General features: G+C 38.0%; 2 protein-coding genes across 2 annotated transcripts; both read right to left on the reverse strand.

Moving 5' to 3' along the window:
• Window positions 1-2,482: 2,482 nt before the first annotated feature.
• Window positions 2,483-5,861, reverse strand: LOC147858364 (putative GTP diphosphokinase RSH2, chloroplastic). Its single transcript, XM_087327094.1, has 7 exons — window positions 5,620-5,861; window positions 4,557-5,331; window positions 4,278-4,469; window positions 3,743-4,203; window positions 3,502-3,660; window positions 3,034-3,385; window positions 2,483-2,956 (listed from the first exon to the last, which is right to left on the reverse strand). Exons 2-7 carry the CDS (start codon window positions 5,271-5,273, stop codon window positions 2,666-2,668), a joined length of 2,172 nt encoding a protein of 723 aa, XP_087183220.1. The 5' UTR covers window positions 5,274-5,331; window positions 5,620-5,861; the 3' UTR covers window positions 2,483-2,665.
• A 6,180-nt stretch (window positions 5,862-12,041) lies between these two features.
• On the reverse strand, window positions 12,042-21,071 carry LOC147858365 (ankyrin repeat family protein / regulator of chromosome condensation (RCC1) family protein). The gene is made up of 10 exons (XM_087326745.1): window positions 20,455-21,071; window positions 18,190-18,367; window positions 17,878-18,106; window positions 17,647-17,786; window positions 16,642-16,931; window positions 16,346-16,558; window positions 15,759-16,262; window positions 14,967-15,674; window positions 12,693-13,469; window positions 12,042-12,572 (listed from the first exon to the last, which is right to left on the reverse strand). The coding sequence occupies exons 1-10, from the start codon at window positions 20,737-20,739 to the stop codon at window positions 12,345-12,347; spliced, it is 3,552 nt and encodes a 1,183-aa protein (XP_087182871.1). The 5' UTR covers window positions 20,740-21,071; the 3' UTR covers window positions 12,042-12,344.
• Window positions 21,072-21,587: the final 516 nt, after the last annotated feature.

Here is a 21,587-nt window from a genome sequence, read left to right on the forward strand (position 1 = left end):
CTGTCCATGGTTCCATTGTTGCACGTGTAACATCAACTAAATATTACTTCTGATCATCTACATAATGCATATACAAGAAGCGGAAACAAATATGCTGAACCTTAGAACATAATACCCATGGTATCATGAAGATGAAATTACTTGGAAAACACAGTCGGTTCTGGTATTTCTTTCAGGACAATTGACATGAGTGACGCTCACCATATAATGAAGGCATTCTTAACTTCTCTTGATGGGTCTTTTTTCTTGTGGAATCTTTTCACTACAACTAACACTGAAAATATTTTGTTATAGATTTGAAGAGAACTCATTCATTTGGTGTTTATGTGATGCTTCTCATGGTTCGTCACATGTCACTTTTTGGATGGCCTCTGTATCATCCGTGTCTTTATTCATGTCTCTGTGATATGCTTTGTGTGGGCTATAGGTTTTATGCTTCAATACATTGATATTGATGGGGCATCAAAATTCTTATTGACAAGCACACATCGATATTGGAAAGCAAATGCAAAAAGACATTGATATGGTTTCCTATAGATCTTATCTCCACTTTAGTCCATGCCATACATATCTTTATGACACTTTCCATGATTTATATAAAAAAGGATGTTGATATAAATGGATACTTGTGATCTAAAACATTTCGTTAAGATCAAGTGTGTGGGATTGTTTCTTGTGTGAAGAGTATATTCCTATTATGGAAACAATATTTAGGTATGGTGTTCCATAACATACATAAAACCTGTTCAGAATCCATGGGACTCTACAAATGATGTAGACTGTTGGCTCTTTGGATCTAGAGTTCTTTGATGCTTTAGAGTTCTAGGAGTATGTAGGAATCTGAAATAGAGAACTTCATTAATCATAACCTCAAACATTGGCAATGAGTATTTGTGGGAATTTGAAATGTTTCTTGGAACTTCCGTAATTTGTACTTCATTTCTCAAGCTTGATTTCTGAAACCTTTAATGTCTCACCTTCATTGGTTTCATCAACTTTGTTAGACCAAGTATTAATGATCCTTTTCTTAATTGTCACCACATGTACTCAAATCTTGTCATCCAAACACCACTACATGAAGTTTAAATGTTACATATTTTGATAGTAATTGCAAATTGTAATCTTGAATATGCAAGGAAATAAGGATGGCACAACACCAAATTCCATATTTGAAAGTAACTTTGAGCTTAATCTTTGCATGAGATACTATAGAAACTGTATTTCATATCAGCTATAAGCATATTGATGCTGTCCTCAAATGATAACAATCACAACTCATGCTTGGAGTACCAGAATTAATTCCACATCTTGTAATCAATGTTGGTTCCACATCCATAGTTTGGTGGCTCAGCATGACTTCATTACCTCACTAATCCCATGACTCCTAATAGTTGGCACAATGCTAACCTACTCCTAGCACTCTTGTAACTCAAATTGGGTTTGGGAAAACCAAACTTTTGATGGTTGTTAAGACTAACACTAGATTGATATTGATTTCAAATTTCAATTATAGATATTGATGTTGATTCCATTAGCATCGATGTCGTAAGTAAGGTAGATCCTTGGTTTCATCCAACTCTTCACTTCATTGCTTGAGAATTATTTTTTTGTTTTTGCAAGAGAAGGCTAGATTCGTCACATAGTGTTAATGATACCTTTCTGTGTAAAAACCATTTCCCTAAACTATCTTTCCAAATTTAAGGCGATTACCCTCAAACTTCCCCTTTCCTTTTCTTCTACTCTACCAAAAGTGTCGTAGTTGACATATTCTCATCAGCAAGAACTCTAGTAGAAGCACAATAATGGGACTTGTATTCGAGTATATTGAGGATCATAATTATCCCAACAAACTACTACTATGATTTTACAGTGTTAGCACATACAAAGAAAAATATATGACAATGTAAACACCCTCATCAAATGGATAGTGACACTTCAAATGAGACAACTCCTAATCAGCTCAGGTAAATTAATCCATACTTCAATGATGAAAATAAAATAGGATAATGACATCTCTTGTTCAAGCTAATCTTAAATTGGATAGCTTAGGAGTTAGGACTGCTACCACTATAAGATTATTCAGTGTCATTGTCAAATCATGGCAGCGTGTTTTTACATAATTAGTGGAGAAATGCTATGTTTACATCAGTTAAGTTTTCTAAATTCCCACTCTTATTAAATATAAAAATGCATCCCAACATTATTATTGTTAAGCTAACTTTCAGCATATATCCCAGGAAGGTGTAATTTTGATGAAGAGTTGAAAAAGCAGTTATTAATCTAGTTTGAAAATCATGGAACGCATAAATTGCACATGCTCTGACAAAACTAACTTACAAAAACATCACTAAATCCCAACAAACCCCATATTAATACAACACTTACAATTGCCATGTGTGCTAGCACTAATGGCACATTTTTACTCCAAACCATTGTACCAGGATATGAGCTCTATGTTGACCATGGGAATTCAATTCAACGCTTTTATAAAAATTTAGTTTCTGTATGTATTTACAAGGGCCAAAGGTATATTACATATTGATTCCTGGCATCCTGTTAGTGCTATACAAATATCCAAGGGTATAGAGAATCAATGGAAGTGTGGTATATATATTTTGTGACAAATTGAATTTGTTGTTTCTGTGCATAATGATGGTTGGTCCTATTAGGGTGACAACTGCGCTGAGTGCCTTCTCTCCCATGTGGCAGTATCTCCATACATTCTCTTGATACGATTTCTATATTCCAGTAAGGGATCATCTGAAATCAAAGGCTTCATTTCTACTAAATCACCCATCTCTAATCTTTGTCCAATATCAACCACTTCATGGTTGACTCTTGGGAGAAACTCTTCACAAAATGCTGGAACTCCACCAGTTGCTGCAAACAAATCCTCCACATTCTTGTCAAGTAGGTCACCAACAGTTGCGCCTCGGGGCAACTCTTGTACGCTCATCTAGACACAACAGATATATCTCAAACATAACACTTAAGAGGAAAACCTTTAACTTCAATTCACATGTTTCACACTACCTTATCATCTTCAAGGATGATGACAAACAATGGGCCTTCTCCCTTTTCAGATGGCTCATCAACATGAGGACAACCTTCTTGGTGATGTGGAAAAGAGCAAGGTTGTTTCGAATTTACACTACCAAAGGGCAATCTTGACTTTGTCTCTAAAATCTCGCTGTGCCAAGTAAGCATCCACCTTGCCCACCCTACTCTCTGCAAGATGTGAGATGACAGCTCCACATTGTTTTCTTTATATCTCCAGTGGGCAGCAACTCCAAACTCAGCTTGATGATGCATCTCTTTTGTCCGAATTTGAACTTCTAAAGGGAAACCATCATCACCCTGCACTACGGTATGCAAAGACTGATACCTGAATTTCGGCATAAACTGGTGGTGTTAACCATGAGCGAATAACTACTTCCCATATTGTTTGTGAAAGCATACTTCTATTTATAAGGAATCCAGAAACAGTTATACAATCATTACCCATTTGCCTTTGGATGGATAATGTAATCCTTTGTGCTTGCAGACATTTGAGGCCACATCCTGTGAACAGTCTTTAGAGCCCGGTAGCAGTCCTCCTGGGTATTCATAATCAATCGGAGTCCTTGAACATCATAAATTTCTTCCAAACTCATCCCCTTCCTGCAAAGGTACAGCAGAGATGGTCATTTATTTCCCCTTCACCTATATGCAAATACCAACAGTAGCTAACATACAAACTAACCTCATCATCTTTGTGTAGATACCATAAAGACTTTTACTCCGTCCATTTAATTCATGGTAGAGGACTCCTTCCTCATGGAGTACTTTTTCCAGCTTCTCAATAGATTCTGAAATTGTTGTTTCTCTTAGGCCCCCTGCTAACTTTGTCGCTAGTCTTTCATGCTCAAGAGGTTTAAGATGCTTAAAGCACAAATCTTCCAATTCTGCTTTCCAACTCCATATACCTAGCCTGTTGGCCAGGGCAGCAAAGATTTCAAGCGTCTCCTTTGCCATTCTCAACTGTTTCTCTTCAGATAGTGCAGATAAAGTTCTCATGTTATGAAGTCTATCTGCAAGCTTGATAAGAACCACCTGAACATCAGCCATAGCAAGAAACATGGTATGCAATCGATCTGCCTCCAGTTTCTTGCTTGCAATGTCATTATCACGTGCCAACTTGCTAAGTTCACTCAGTTTCGATACCTGCCAATGTGGAAAAAAGCAAGAAGAATAAAGATCACATGTCAATACAAGTATATATTCATATAAATACATACCCCTTCCACCAGGTCCGCAACCTCCTTGCCAAATATCTTGACAAGCTGATTTTCATTATAGTCATCACATGAGTCATCCATCACATCATGCAGCAATCCTGCTGCAACCACCACTTTGCTTGCACCTATCTCTGCTAGAATGGTTGCTGTCTCAACGCAATGAACAAGATAAATATCACCAGAGGTTCGAAACTATAAAAACAGAACACATAGTAAGCAAAAGAAACAACCCTCTAGTTCAGAAACAGGAGAACAGATGCGACAAGGTTATACACTCACTTGACCACGGTGGGCTTTTTCTGCTTCCTTAAAAGCTTTGATGACAAAGGGATCTTTAAAAATTTCTTGACGGCATTGAGCATCAAGTAAAATATTCTCAGCAATTTGTTGCCAGTGCATTGTTACAGATTCTGGAAGTTCTTCAAATAGGTGTTGTGGTTCTGCAAGTGAACCTAGATTATGCTCTCCAGGAGCAGTGCTGCTTCGATTCATATATTCATCTCTCAACAACAATATTTGCTTCTGATCTGCAGACAAAGAACAAACTCGGATACTGCTCCCAACATGTTGCTCTAGCAATGAAAGATGAGTGCACCGCCTGCTAGAATTTTGTCCATTACCGTAATAAGCAAGAGGCCCTTGAAGGACAGAAACTGGACTCAATTCTCTGGCTTTCATAGAGTTCGGAGAAGAACTGATCAGATCTGCATAGTTCTCAACCCCATCTGTGTAAGAGCCTCTGACAAAAGTGGTCAAGCCTGACGCCAATTCGAAGGAATCTCCTGTAGAGGAGCTACAATGCTTAGAATTTGCTAACAAGACTGAAAGTCCTGAAATCACAGGTTTGGAAACTGTTGTATGGTGACTGGTCGACACGGGCCTTGAATTCAAATCCAAGTCATAAATAGGGCAGCTAGTGGTGGTACGGGGTGCAGGGCTGAACGTACTTGTGGAGGAAGAACAAAGTGACATTGACGTTGTGATCTCCATCAACATGGTCGGTTGCAAGAAATATCAAAACACTTCAATCCTAATGTGTTATGCCAATGAAATCCTGACCAACAACACAAGACACGGAAATATTTTACAGACTTAAAAAAGGAAACACAACAGACGGATTTACTGTGTGGAAGGAAATAATGAATTTTCCATGAAAAATATTTAGGTGCTCAGAAAGTAGATAAATGGTTGCGTATGACAAAGATTTCAGTGCTTCGTGGCAGAGAAGAAGAGAAGCACAATCAGATAAGTTACAATGCAGAAACGTTATTAGGAGAGGGCAACAAGATCCAGCAAAGAGAAAAAAAAAAATTAATGAATGGAAAGTCAAAAGAACAGGAACCTGTCTTCGGTGAAATTGCATACACCACAGCCTGGATAAGAAGAAAAGTTAATCTCTGCAGGTGGAGAGCAGGAAAGCAGAAAGATCGATCTGGTTTGAGATGGCCTCTTGAGGCAATGAAAGGAACCGACAGAACCTTGAGTAAGAAAGAGCCAAAAGAAGAAGTTGTGACGAAAGCTTGTTGTCTCAGTTCAATGATCGAAAGGAAGAGTAGATGTAGGGAGGTTTTGGAGCAGCCCTTTGGAAAATGGAGACTTTGTAAGCAAAGAAAGAAAGAAAGACTTCCGTTCTAAGATGCGTGTATCGGAAGGCGAAGCAGGGGGGGAGCAGTTCACTTCTCTTTCTCCTCTTTTTTGCCTTCCTGTCTGATGCCACACGAAACCCTAGATCTTTGCAGAGATGGCGGGGATCTTTATCTTTTGGTGTGGAGCCGTGAGAGAGAGAGGTCTCTATGGCCGCAGAATCAGAGGAAGGACGAAGACGCCATAGCCTGTTTTGCTTTTTGTGGTGCTTTTCTTCGTGTTTTTATTTCTGTAATAGGCCAGGCCAGCCAGCGAGTCCCTCCCCTGTTTCCCCTCTGTTCCTAAGGCCCCCGACTTCCCGCGACTCTTGGGGCCACGTCAGCGGCCCAACCGAATCCACGTGGCCGCCACGTCACTAACGGATAAAAATCGGATAAAATAAAAACTTCCCGGGTTTATCCATCCACACAACACACGCAACAAAAAGAAAATACTCTTTACGTCTCTCTCTCTCTCTCTCTCTCTCTCTCTCTCTCTCTCTCTCTCTTGTGAAACTATGTTAGAAACAAGATGGCCGGTCACACGATTGAAAAGCTTCTCGTTGTTGGACACGAAGAACCGGGCATGACCATAGTGAGGACCTTCTCTGTGTTTGTCGCCGCCGTTAAACCCTCCCTCCTACGTCTTCATCATAACGCTAAGTCGGGGTTGTTAGGGACACCCTCCTTGTTTGCGGGCTTCTTTTGAGAAAAACCATCGAATCAGAATTCTCTCTTTCAGACCTGGGTACGCGTTGTAGCACTACTCCGTGTAGACCATCATGTGTAAGAACATGTTTTCCTCGTGTTCTTAGATTTTGATCGTGACCCCTATCGTTAAAGGTTTGCCGAACACAACCTTATACAATAGGGAGGGTAAATTGAAAGAACCTGAAAAGAGGGGAAACACCTCCCTAGTTAACAACATCTAAAGGTGTGAGATAACAACCTAAAGGATATAGCAACTAGGCATGTAAGGAGTTTGTGTTTGGCATCCATCCTCAATTGGTGTATAGAAAAAAAAATGTCCCATCTAAAATGTGTCAACTGTTTAAAACCACTTCGAAAGGAAACCCACTCACCATTTCTCACCAAAGAAACACTTTCTATCGGATAGAACTTGCTTGTCTATGAAGGTCAATCCACTTGGGATCCCCAATAGGTTTGTAATTGATTGGTTTTTGCCAAACCCACTTTCTCCCTTTCCTTATGGCGGGTCTTTACAAGATTCTCTATTAACTATGTTCATCTTTCTACCATTAACATCAAGAGATGTGTTATGGGCATTGCTAGTTTGGAATTGGTTGTACCAACTAGTAACCTAGCCAATGAGTGAAAGTATGACTATTAGAGTTAGTCACTAGGACAAGTTGTTTTCCTGCTATATATGAAGAAAGGAAGTAAGACATGCCTCTGCCTTGTCACCATCCCATTAATGCAAATATGTATGGGAATGACAAAGACTAAAAGGGAATTGTCCAAAAAAGAACGAGAAGATTAGAATTGGTCTAGATTTCTATAAAGTAAATGAAGCCATCATATGTGATAATTACCAATTCCCATATATTGAACACTAGAGGATGAACATAAATTGCATTTCCCACTGAGTTTGGCACCTACACTTTAAGGAAATGTCATTCAGGTTAACGAGCACTTTGAGCACCTAATAGAGAGAGGCCTACCACTTATTCACTTCCAACTTAAGAAATGGGATAGAATCTCATGTGGATGAAACACATAGTACGTAAAATTCGTGTTCGTCTAGTATAACATTTGTTTTCCTACGTTGGAAAACGAATGCGAATGTTATTCAAACATTCTTGTGTTTTTTTCCCCCTTTTTTTTTGTTTTTTTCCCATTTTTAGGCTTATCTACCTCATAATAAATAGTTAATCCAAAAGTATGGTATTTATCATTCTTTGAGGGTGTTTTTCCAAAAGTATGGTACGTATGGTTCATACTATGGATGAACATGTGTTGTAACTCCTCTTGATCGAACAATTTCGAACTCCTTCGGACAACACTTGAGAAAATAATATCAATTTTTGTCGAACCCTCTAAAATGCCAATACTGGGTAAGACATGAGTAATATTAGACACACGATGCTAAAAGATTGTATCTCCACAGATGAAACAAAGTTAAATTTCATTTTAGATATTGTCACACCCCAAAGACAAGAAACAACTCCAACATTTTATAGAGTATGATGCATACTACTAGTTATTTGTTATCTATTCACAGAAAATATAGGTGGTTGTGTGAAGTATTTTGGAAATTCATAAGGGCTACTACATACATCAAAGCCTTTAGGGTACTTAAAGTTTGTTTGGTGAATGAACCCATCCTTAGGTTGACAAATTGGGAAAAAGAATTTCATGTTCACAGAGACACCTCAACTTGTGCGGTAGGAGCATCATGCAAGCAAAGACAAGAATTTGAAAGGGGACAAAGACAAAAAAGAACTACAATGTAAGGGAACTATAAACTCCAAATCTTAGGTTCTTCTCCACTTAATTTCTTTGAATCCTTTCTGCGTAAGTGTTTTTAAATGTTCCACTTAAGTCCTTATATAGGATAAGTTGTCTCTTAGCTAATTAATCATAGTGAGAGAGGTTAATAGTGTTCGTCCTGGTGATTAACGTGATCCCTTTTAGCTTAGGAAGGATCAACAATCCTTTGGATAAAGACAACCATTGAAGAGCTTATATCTTCGAACTAAAATAAATGAAGGTGTTTTGTGATAATCAATCAACCATAAAACTTGTAACAAACCCAAAGATAATTTATCAAAACAAACATATTCGAGCACGTCATCATTTTATTAGAGAAGCAAAAGAGATGTCACTCCAATACACTTTTTTAACCACAACCATGTGGGCTGATTTCCTCACTAAACTCGTATCCCAACACAAGCGTTGCATATGTTGTTAGAAGATAGGACTCAAATTATAGAAACCAAACAAATAGGTTGCTACATTAAGGGGGGGTGTTAGAATATTAAAGATTAGACATTATTATAAATAACAAATATATCATAAATAAAGAAAACAAGAATAAATATTATGTAACCACCTATTATTGTGCCTTTTGTTTGCAATGATGGTTACAACACATTCATGTGAGATTGTTCACAACGAACGAACCTTCCCACTACAAACTTCCCTATGATCTCTTCTAAGTTCTACCTATTAAAATGTAACATATACCATGATCATAATGCCGTCTCTCTTTTATCATCAAATTAAGTTACATACATCCAATTGTTATACTTTGTTAGATAGTACTTTAAATTCCTACCGTTCCTACCCGTGACATTAACAATCGGGTAGGTGAGGGTCCATGTACTCTTATTTGGGCTAATTACCTTTGCACCCTCTATCACTCTAATTGTGCACAATCACATTGCCATTGGTTAATTAGGCTAAATTATTGACTTGTTACACCTACTGATATTCGTCACAACCCGGGATCATGACAATTTTCTCGTGACCTCGTTGTTTTCAGATGGTTGATCGTCCATCATTTCTAGGAATGTTGTTGTGGATGTATTGGTTGCCGATTGCATGTAAATATATGATCGCATCCATGAATTCTTCTTGTCTCCTACACTCTAATAATCACATCCTTGGATGAGACTTCAAAAAATATCTATCGCGCATTACGTTGCATGCAATGAATCCAACAATGCTTTCACAATAGTTATTTCCTCGTGGGGCAAGGATGATCACCTTTCATAATAGTTTATTCGATCCAACCTCACACTATGAGACTGGCTCTCAAATTTTATATTTTCATCGATGACTCATACAAATTATGAGTTTCCTCGCTTAACCATTCCAAGAATTTGTTTTCCTACAACTGAAACGTTGCAAAGTCCTTTACACCAAATTGGTTGTATCAACTAGCGGCTTATTCATCTAAGGATGATTGGAACCATGCCATTTTGTGAAGCTTTTGATTGGCCAGTGTTTAGTGGTGCCAACAAGTGATTTTGGCATTCCATATCCTAGGAATGGGATGAGATGCACATGTCACCGCATATGCAATCCATCCAAACTGCCCGTCAATTTCTTCATCAGATCCGAATAGGCAATCGAAGTAATGATTTCGGATTAAGTGCTTCATTGTCCATGATCACACGGGATTGCAACATTTCTTCGGTTGCAACTTCTTCCTCTAGTAGACCCATATTCTCGTAAAGTGTCCATTGTTTGTGCTTCCACTTGAGTCTTGTGACGTAGATTGGTTATTTGTTTGCTGATGATCTGGTTCCTTGTTGTCTCAACCAACATACATCATGCTCTTCCACTTGTCATTTGGTAATTCATTCGGGTCCCCAAAAGTGTTAGCTTATCAAGTATTATCTTATCGGATTTACTTACAAAATTACATATTAGTGTTAATCATGATGTTAATACCAATTACTCTTATACACAACTACACAAAAATGGATAATAAATCATACACACTTCCACAATTATGAATGACAAGTATTTGTTTATAAGTAGAGTTAGCATCTTAACTCTTGTTTATGTAGAGATTACAAGAGACCCATGACCCTTCAAGTCCAAACATAAACTCCCATACATTTAGATCATATCCTATGATTGTCTTGAGTCTCTCGATATCATTTCATACTTCGGTAGTACGTACATAGCAAATTGATTCTAATGGTGGATTGTAGGAATCCTATCGGTTGTTAAGGATGGGAAGCCAAATTAAAGTTAGTCTAGAATTTTTTTAATGCAAAATTGGCAACATAAATCCTACATTTGTTTTGGATAGTTTTCTCTCCATCTGTATACCTTTATGTGGTATCGTTGATTTCGTAATGGAGGTGCTTGTGTGTGGGACTCTCTCTTATCTTTTGTTTTCTTCTTTAGGTAATATAATATCCTAAAAATCATCATAGGTGACGTTGGCATCAGTCAAGTTTGTTGTGTCAATCTATAAACCAATTCAGGCCATAGTTAAATGATATTTACCATATGTGGACAATTGGGTAGTTCATCTAGCCAATATCCAAGTTCGTCTCACTACCAATGCTGTTAATGATAAAGATAACTTAATGAATGATGAAATGGAGAAACTAATTATGAGCTATAGATCTAGACATATATAGATAGATTTATAGATAGAGATAGACACAAACAGATGTATAGATATAGATATGGATGAGAGAGAGAGAGAGGGAGAGAGACTACCAGTCTACCATGCAGCACCTTTCACCAGAAAAGGCAAAAAACAAAAGAGAATTTAGAATTTATTTTTAGGTCATCAAGGGCTTACGTCTTTCTATAATTTCACCCGTTGATTCATGCCTTTTGAAGGAATAGTGGCACATGTTGGACGTGTGAATAATGCCATAAAGTTAGGGTCAACTAACTACCATGGTATTATATTTTTTAGGGAGAAATTTTGAAATATTCTCCAGCTTTTGATTATTTCCTCAAATGCAATGACTTAAGTATTTAATTGCTAGTTCGGCATCATTACTCAACGCACCAGTTTTGCTGAACAAAGATGCCAGACGTGGACCTCAAATTTCCAGATTCGGATTAACAAAACAACCTGGGTTGCTTTACCTATTTAATAAGTTTGAGAATATATCAAAATGTTTCACCTCGATGCCCTCTGATCATTATCTCTCATAATAAAGCCAAGTTTTAACTACCCCGATGGATATTCGAAGGGACTTAACTACAAGATGGTATAATTAGTTTCTCAATCCTCTACCCAAGTCTGAAAAATGATTTGGACCAAGGGCATACATGAAGAATAAAGAAAATGTTTCACCTCGATGCCCTCTGATCATGAGGAATAAAGAAAACTTGGGGCATTTAGGGAAATAAAGAAAATGTGATGATAATTCAGAGTTTTTGTTTTGCTTATAGTGTGAAATTTTCCATAAAAAATAAATGAGATAAAATAATACTTCCTCGGAATTTTGAGAGACATACATCTTCACCTCCCCATGCGATCTAACTTGGAGGTATCAGAAACCTAATATGAAAAAGCTATTGCTTTAGAATGACCACTTAATTTGTATATTGCACTACAAGGCTTGAGACAAATTCACCCACTGTGTGGCACAAACAAAATGATTTGTTGGCCAGGGCCAAAAGGCAATGCACTGTGCTGTGAAACAAAATGTAAGACCTTTCTGCACAAAATGTACATCTCTTTCTTTATTCAGCCCCTGACATGGGACAACCAACTTATACACCAGTAAGACCTTTTCATTTTTTTCCCTAAGTTTATGCATTCTAAATACAAGGCCTTCATTTATGGTGTACCCACTGCAAGCATAAGGCAACTGTCATATATTGCCTACTGGAATTTTACAAAGATGCAGTATGGTGTTGACTAACCATAATGCAGACCTTAGAAGCTATTAACATAGCTACACAACGAGACGAGAGTAGAGTATGTGAAGTATCAATGTCAATCCCCAGCCCTAACCACCTTAGCATTTTTGTATGTGCGTTGCAAATGTCTGATTGCTTCCTCCTCAATCTGAATGTTGCGGATCGATGATGGACCACGGGTGTCAGGTTTATACCAACGGTTTGTTACCTTCTCATCCCCTCCCTTTTCAGCCAAGTTGAAGCTTGCTGCCGAACCAGGTTTTGGACTACCCTGGATGTTATGTTTCTGTGTTTTGCATTTCACCTATCAAGATCACATTCAAGAAAAGCAATCAGAGGAAATAAAGTGTCTGACAAAAACAAAATTGCTGTTTACAGAAAAACAAGAACTTATTACTCTTTTAGTTGTCAAACAGATGTTCACCTGCTCAACCTGAATATCTCTGAAAGAAGATGCTGATGTGAGTGGCGAAGAACTCCCTGCCCAAGGTGTAGAGCTGTTATTACTACCCATCCAAGGTGTTGGGCTGTTACTACTACCTGCCCAAGGAGTAGGGCTATTACCGATACTTCCCGAAGCAATCACCTTGATGGCTTTGTTGGGTGTGACGGCAATAGGAGGAGATGTATGTATGAACTGCTTAAGAGAGATTCGGTTTGTACCAGCATCATTATTAGCATCAAGAACTACCTCATGAGATTCACTGTGTTTTTTGAAACCCTTAATTGATCCTCCAGCTACTTGTTTTCCCTTTATGACTTTTAAGGGCATAGGGGATTGAGGAAACTGTTCTACCAACACATTACACAGGCTAGAACTTGGCTCTTCTGTTTGCTGGCTTTGAATTTCACGAAGTGATGATAAATCCTTGCTTCTTTGGACTCCCCCCCATGCAGGGCCCTCGACTTTTGGTATTATGGGTGCGTCAACAGGCACCTTCATAGGAGGTGCCTTGTCAAGTGCTCCAGTTAGAAACATTGATAATCCTCCTTTTCTATGCTTCTTCTTGCCACTGACATTGGTTAATGGCAAGGAATCCTGTGATACATGGTGTTGGCACTCAGTCACAAACCCATGAATCTTGAGTTGACCCTGACTGTTGACAACTGAATGGGGCTGTTCGACCTTACGCACATCACTCTTCTCAGAAGACATCACAATATCCACCCCATTTGCATTGTTTGATGCAGAATTGACATCCTTTTAAAATTGACAGTTACAGATTAAGCATATTTCTGATAAGAATGCTTATTTCTTGTTCATCAGTTTATCAACTTTAAAAAAGATAGCAGATAGAATGCACTAAGTACTAGCTGACATGGCTGCTTATGTTAGGTAACTAAATTATCTTTTCAACGTCCATTTGCCTTTTAACAGCAGAAGACAGAAAACAGACACCTAGTACTATTTATCGAGATACAAACTAGATAATCAGCACTTGGAAGGTGCCCTCTTTATCAAGGAGTTCAGATGTTTATTAACAAATGACCTGACTGGGCACAAGATGCTCAGTGCAATATAAAAAACATATTTTGACTAATGTTTGCATGCCCAATATTGATGGCCGGTAGATCTGGTCAACATTGACATTGAACTGGAGAAGGGTAACATTTTGCAAAATATGTAAGAATTGTCAACTTTGTACCACACCACAATCTCCAGAATCAGGATATGGCACAAAGGATGGTCATGACTATCTTTAATAGCAAAATTATCACAGGTGTATATGTATATTTATATTAATATAAGCACCATATGTAGGAAAAATAATCACAAAATGTCCATATCTCACCTCTCTATGATATTCAAGTTATGCAATCCAAGAAAATGTATTAAATAAAGGAAAGCTCAAAAATGGAAGAAGAAAATAAAATTATTATACATTTTGATATTGAAAAACACGCATGAACAAGATTGTGCTGCCTATAACTCAACTTTTTCTTCCCGACATTCAAATGACTAGTGATTATCTTCAATCATGACAACATCATTGGGTGTATATCTATATTTATATAGATATAAGAGCCATGTATAGGGAAAATAAGCACCAATTCTCCCCATCTCACCTCTCTCCAGCATTCATGGTGAGAGATTCAAGAATGTTGAATTAAAAAACATAAACCCAGAAACAAGAGAAGTAAATAGGGAAAATAAAAAAGCAATGACGTAAATTCAGTAACCGAAAAATGCATATGAACAGGACTGTGTTGCATGTAAGTTTAATTTTCCTTCATCAATTTCAAATTACAAGGTGCAGTTCACTCCCTATCTAGATTGATATGCATATCAAAACATTAATAAACATTTCTCGCACTATGTAAACCTAGTTATGTAGAATAGTAAATACGTATACTAAAACATTCGAGCCTCAAACAGCCATTGAAATGCAAATGCAGAAAAATAATAAAGCTGACGTAAAAATATGCAGTTCACTCCCTATCTAGATTGATATGCATATCAAAACATTAATAAACATTTTTGCACTATGTAAACCTAGTTATGTAGAATAGTAAATACGTATACTAAAAACATTCAAGCCTCAAACAGCCATTGAAATGCAAATGCAGAAAAATAATAAAGCTGACATAAAAATACAGCAAAAATAACCAATAAAATGTTCCAAAAGATGTAGAAAGCTAGAAGAGGGTGCAGAATATAATTAAACCATATTCTTCTCAATGCAAAAGGAAGACTCACCTTATTGCCAAATGTTTGGAAGAATTTACCATCAGCATTCACTTTCAGATCTTCTGCAGCAGTAAAGGACTTTCCATCACTTACTTTGCTTGCTTGTGCAATCTTTTCTTTCAAATAAGATTCAGATGCAGAATGCTCGATTGAACTCTTGTTTTTCTTTTTACGGGAACTTTGCTGTTTGCAACTCACAACCATCTTTGCATGAAAGTCTTGAACTCCAGAACCCTCAATGTTATCATCGATAGAGGCTGTTGCATCCCCTGACTCGATCGCCAGAATAGCATCAATTAATGTTTGCTTAGTTAACAGTTTGGCTTCTTGCTGGTGATCTAATTTATGACCTCTAAACTGCTTCAACTCTAGAGCCTCTATCTGCTGGAGCTTCTTCTTAAGTGCTCTCACCTGCTTGGCTTTAGCTTGGTCTAACTCACTCTCCTGGTGAAAAATACCCTCCGAACCTTTCTTCACAGGCTCAAAAAAGGAAAGAGAACGCCTTCGGGAAACGATTTCAGTGTCATTGTCATCCTCCTCACTTTCCACAACTGCTGGGAACAAAGCTGTAGGAGTTGGAAGGAGTCTGTGACTCCATGACTGGGAAGATGTTGCATCTAAAGCCTTCTCTACATCTGCTAGTAATGTTGGACTCACATGGGTAAATGTCATGGGAGAGATTGCAAGTAAATAGTCCAAATTGTGTAACACAAGTTCCTATACCAAACAGCCCACAAATCAAATGAATTTAAAAAAATTGTGAAAGTACCTCACTTTATTTGCATTTGTGAAGTATCTAACCTCACAATGCTTTCTCAATTTTGAAGCTCCCAGGGAATCTGCAACTTCAAGGAGCTGCAATGAATTCTTTGGCTCCACTACTTGCTGACAAACCACATTTTCACAAAGTTCTTTCAAACTCGGAGGCTCAAGTGGCAGTCTTCTCAAATCAGCAGAAATCTTGTCTCTCTCAAAGTGATCAAATGTCATTGTCCCATCAAAATCAAGCACTTCATCAGAATCCTCCAGATCTTTCAGCGAGCTGTCAACTGGTGAGTATGGCTGTGTGGCAGTACACTGAGGTGGAAACTTCGGTGTGTACACAGAAGCTACTGCCAGAGAGTGATTTTCGCCCACAGAAACACAACTAGCATGCTTTATTCCTTGTATACGAAATGGGACAGGAGTATCTGTCTTCATCTTCTCCCCATCCCATGCATATATGTCACCGAATGAAGTGATAATAGCAGTTCGGAACTTCCCTGCAGCAACTCCTACAGCATGATGCCCAGCCATGCACATAAGCTGAAAGACCCACAACACAGCATAAGCTTCAAAAAGATCCAACCTTATGGCATCATTTGTACAAAATTTATCAATTTATTTACCTGCTGGCAATGAAGATGTGGATCTGCAGAAACCCAATAGAAAATGAGTCCATCCTCTGAAACAGCGCTGCTATGTGTTGTTCCTGCAGCTACATGAATTACATGAAGACGTTCTACTTGATGAAACTTTAATGGGGCATTGCCAGCTTTTCTTGTGTTTCTCGAGATAGATACACGCCTTGGCATCACCATTTTGTATCCCCATGTAAAGACCTGTCAAATGGTGAAAAGCTGATCATGTATAGGCTTTAACTGAACGTAGAAAGCTGAAATAATGTAAAGGATAAGGTGGCAACCTCTCCCTCCAAACCAAGTACAACTGTATGATACTTAGCTGCTGATACCCCAGAAAACTTCTTTCCTTTGAGATACTCTACTGCACGGGGTATATGATTGGAAGCAGAATTTGAGGTCCCATAACCTAGTTGCCCCTCACGATTGCAACCCCATGTAAATACCTCTCCAGCGTCAGTTATAACAGCACTGTGTTTATTTCCTGCTGCTGCTGCCATGACTCTTGCTTTTATTGCAGTTACTCTTCGAGGTGTTGGTTGTGTATCAACCGACGTGTAACCAAGTTGCCCCTCTAAAGGAGAAGTAAGAACATGTGAGACTCCCTACTGAGGGTATATTTTAAAGCAAAGATACGAAAACTGAAGTGTATACTAAATTTATGAAAACAAACAACGCAAATATCTGCCCATATGACTTGAAGATTCATCACCAACTACTTCGAAATTTAGAATATGTGGCTACTACTGTTAACAAAACATCAAGAACTCAAAAGGCAGAATTTGGAACTAGTATATTATCTGCCATATCCAATAATTGTTGCCAATCCATAATCTATCACAGAAGCTCAATGTGCATGCTGTGTACTATTCAGAAATACTATCATAGTTTACCAGTAAATTGAAAAAATCAATAGAACAAACGAGTTGAGATAGATAGATAGATAGATAGACAACTGTAAGTTAGCACGTTTCATAGGCTCCAGTTTTTGTTTTCTTTCTTATTCCCTAATTTTTCTTTCTTATATACTTTCAAGATAGATCATACAATTTAAAACTGATTCTTGTTCAATGTAACAGCAAATGATAGACTGTAGTTTTTGTTTTCTTTCATATTGACTGATTTTTCTTTCTTGCATACTTTCAAGCTAGACTCATGAAACTTAAAACTGATTCTTGTTCAATGTGACAGCAAATCATCACACTTAATCCTGCATTGGATAAATCAAAACTCAAGGCATGCAATCTTCTTTACAGAAGATTAAAAACCTGTCCCCATCTTCTGCTTACCTCTATTTGAACCCCATGTGAATACGTCACCGCCATCTGTAACAACTATAGAATGGTGCTTAGCAACAGCAACAACTTTAACCTTTTGATTTCCTAGTCCAGATGATACTAATTGAGGTGTAATGACTGCAGCCTGACCACTGATACAAATTCCCCAGGTGGAGAAAACCAATCATTATTAGCAAATGTGTTATACAACCGATTCTATCAGATTTATGTTTATTATCACACCTGTGTATATCAAAATCATTGTGTCCCAACCTCCCTCCTCTTCCAAAACCCCAAGAATAAAGTTTCCCATCTGCAGTTATTGCCATGCTATGAAACTTTGCAGCAGCTATGGCTATCACATTTAAACCTTGAAGGGCATCCAACCTGCAGGGCACTTTCTGAATCCCTACAGTCCCAGTGCCAAGCTGATAATTTGCACCATTACCCCAGCTGAAAACCTCGGTTCCACCTGTATATGATACCAAACAGATTAATCAACTAGACACCATATTTGCTTCACTTAACCTCATTAAGATTGAACTCAAGACCAACCTGCATTACTTGAATCCTCAATAACGTTTTTTATAGGACCAGAAATAAGATCGATCGGTATGCGCCCTTTGGAATCTTCTATCAACAGACTGGCACCTGCTTCAATCAAGACACCTGCCACTGCCAAGTGGCCAAAATGAAGAGCTCTGTGAAGGCTAGTCCAACCTGATTCCCCATCCTGATTAAAGAAATTTGCAGCTTAGACTGAGAATGCAACCCTGGCACATGAATTGAGAAAACAATGGGTTGTAAAAGAATTTGCAGTTCTGAGATTCTAATTCTCGCACATTATTTGTGAAAATTATGGATTGCAAATGAAATTTGCAGTTTAATGTCAGATTGTAGTTCGGGCACATAAATGGAGAAAACAATGAATATTAAACAAAATTTCCAGTTCTGATGTTGTAATTCTGGCACATACTTACGAAAATAATTCTGAGATTGTAGCTGTGGCACATGGATTCAGAACATAATGCAGCGTGTCACAAGAAATAAGTGGCAATGATGTAAACATCTATATTTCTATCATCAAGAAAAAAAACTTTTGATACAGTAGATTAAATATGGTAAATTTTGAAGGGAATAACATGGGATGATATATTTCAAAAAAACATCTATATTTCTATCATCAAGAAAAAAACTTTTGATACAGTAGATTAAATATGGTAAAGTTTGAAGGGAATAACATGGGATGGTATATTTCAAAACATAAAATGTATACTCATTGTTCAATGCAACAGTTCATTGTCTTAAAATCACCACTTCCTCAGTAGATTCTAAATCCATGTTCTGGCAGTGGAACCCTTACCCAAAACCTTTAAGAAATGTCCAGTTGAACCTATTCCTCAAGAGAGGTTCTGCTTGACTTCGGCATCTGGTGGATGAATAGTGAACAAAACTCTCCTCTCCTTGGAGAAGGATTGAGACGACCTACCGATGGAGATATGTATCTTATAAGTACTTAGTTTTTTGCTAATAGCGACCAGCAAAGTATTCTAGACTTGTAATGTATGTATGTATGTAGAACTAACTCCTCCCACTAACCCGAGAAATAATAGTATCTATACATTAGCACTATATAGCAACCAGCGAAGTATTCTAGACTTGTAATGTATGTGAAATGACGCCTCTCACTAACCCCAAAAATAATAGCATCCATACATTTCGCACTATATATAACACATACAGACAACATCACAAAGAAACGAAAATATATTAATGTCTAGCAATGGGCCCGGTTCGGTTTCGGTTCGGTTCGGTTTCTTTGCCTTGAAACCAAACCGAACTGAACCAAACCATTTATATCAAACAAAAACCAAACCAAACCGTTTATGAACTTTCAAGCCATAAAACCAAACCATTTAAGAAAAGGTAAACCAAAACCGTTTAGGGAAAAGTTGAAACCAAACCGAGCCATTTAATAAAAAGTTTAAACCTAACAACATTTAAGCCAAATTAAATAAATAAATAAATATACACTAAATTAAATAAGCATTTATGTTAAATAAATAAAGAAGTATTAATTAAGCCATTAGATTAAATAAACATTTAATTTAAGTGAATTAAATCAATAAAAAACATTAATTAAACCATTAAATTACATAAACATTTAAGGGATAAAAAAAGTTAGCCCAAAAACCTTTAAACCTTTAAACCAAACCACTTAAACCGATAAACTCCAATTTCAGAACCAAACCGAACCGAATTATTTTGGAACTTATAAACCTTTAAACCATGGCTTAACGGTTCAGTTGGGTTTGAGCAAAAACCGGGCCCATTACTATTAATGTCCTAAAAAGTGCATGCCAAATATACAGAACAGTTGGGCCAACCATAAGCATTCCTGATTATGGTACATACAATCTCTGAATTGCAAATGGGAAGTGGCACAACCAATTGAATATCTTTGGATTCTGTATATCACAGTTTTTTCTGAATTGCAAATGGGAATTGAAGCAATATGCAAAGGGACTTCCATGATCAATTACTCTAAATTACCAAAACACAAAATTTGCATTTTTTATATGCTTAACGAGAAAAAAAACAGGGAGAATCACAAAAATACTGCTGCGTTCTTCTTTATTTCCCTGAATGCTCTTGGTAACCCCCTCTTGAGCAATTATATGATGAATTTTTCTCCTCTTTCATTCTTTCAGAATTTTGACCATGGGCATTGGTGAGATCAAGAAAATCTCAGAGCTATTTCAGAGTTTCCCACACAGGCAAAACAATCTTAACACACACAGCAACATTCTGGTTAATTACCCTGATATCTGTGTCAGCCCCTGCAGCTAGCAGCTTCCTCGTGATGGGTATGTGGTTCCTCCACACTGCAATGTGCAGGGCAGTTGACCCAAATGCGTTACGCACGTCAATGCTTCCATTGTTCTTCTTCAGCACTCCCAATGCAGCATCCACATCAGCGGCTGTGCCGCTTCGCACAGCAGCCCACAGATCTTTGATGGGAAGGGATATTAGGGCTTTGCGACCACCACTCCCTTTGCCGATGGGAGTGGTGGCGGTGGCACAGCCATTGGGGGATGCTTCCATTGCAAAAGCAAGACCTTCTTCTTTTTTTCCTCCTGCGTGTCCGGTGTGTCAGCAAATCCAAGGTTCAATTGGCAGAAGAGGCGACTACCTGTTGTGGTTTCCTTTATATCCGAATTACGATATGTGATTAGGAGAAATGGAAAACCGTGAGCGAGTAGCCTTAAAAGTAGAGATGGATCGTTCTCATTCTTCCTCCTCCTCCACGCAGACACATAGCAGACCCCACACAGAATTACACGGCATGAGAGAGAGAGAGAGGCAGAGAGAGCTCTCTTCCTGTCGCTTCTTCTCGACGGATCTTTATTCTTTATTCTTCTTTTCTTTTTCGCTTTCCTGTTTTTTTCTTTTTATCACTGGCTCTCTCTTTTCCTTTCCTTTGTCTTCCTTCTTCTTCACACCATGGGAGCAGAATATGCTGCATCGCATTCACAAGATGCTTCAAGACCCTCTCTTTCTTTTCTTCTCCTCCCCACCCAAACAAACAAAACACAAACACAAAAGGCACGCCAAGATAGAGCTAGACCTGATTGATTGACTTATCGGGATTTTTATGGACACAATGTTTTTGTTTATAAGATCTTCGAGAGTCGTTTACGTCTCTGTCTATCTATCTCTGCATGGTGCAGTGGAAGGTGCGAGGATCCGATAGATAGCTCTCGATTGAGATATGGACGTCTATGAGCTCGAGCTTCACAAGGAAATTATACCACATTTACTATTATTAACCAATGACAATTGGTCATGTTTCATCTCCCCCCCCCCCACCCCTTCAAGTTCAATGTGGATATGACGTAATGTTGAAATGCAATATCGAAGGGCCCAAGAAGAAGAGGAATGCATGAAGGAAA

This window comes from Azolla caroliniana, unplaced genomic scaffold (assembly GCF_043228905.1).
Source record: "Azolla caroliniana isolate FFs.n. ecotype wild unplaced genomic scaffold, voAzoCaro1.0.p SCAF_11, whole genome shotgun sequence".
In the NCBI taxonomy this organism is placed as follows: Eukaryota; Viridiplantae; Streptophyta; class Polypodiopsida; order Salviniales; family Salviniaceae; genus Azolla; species Azolla caroliniana.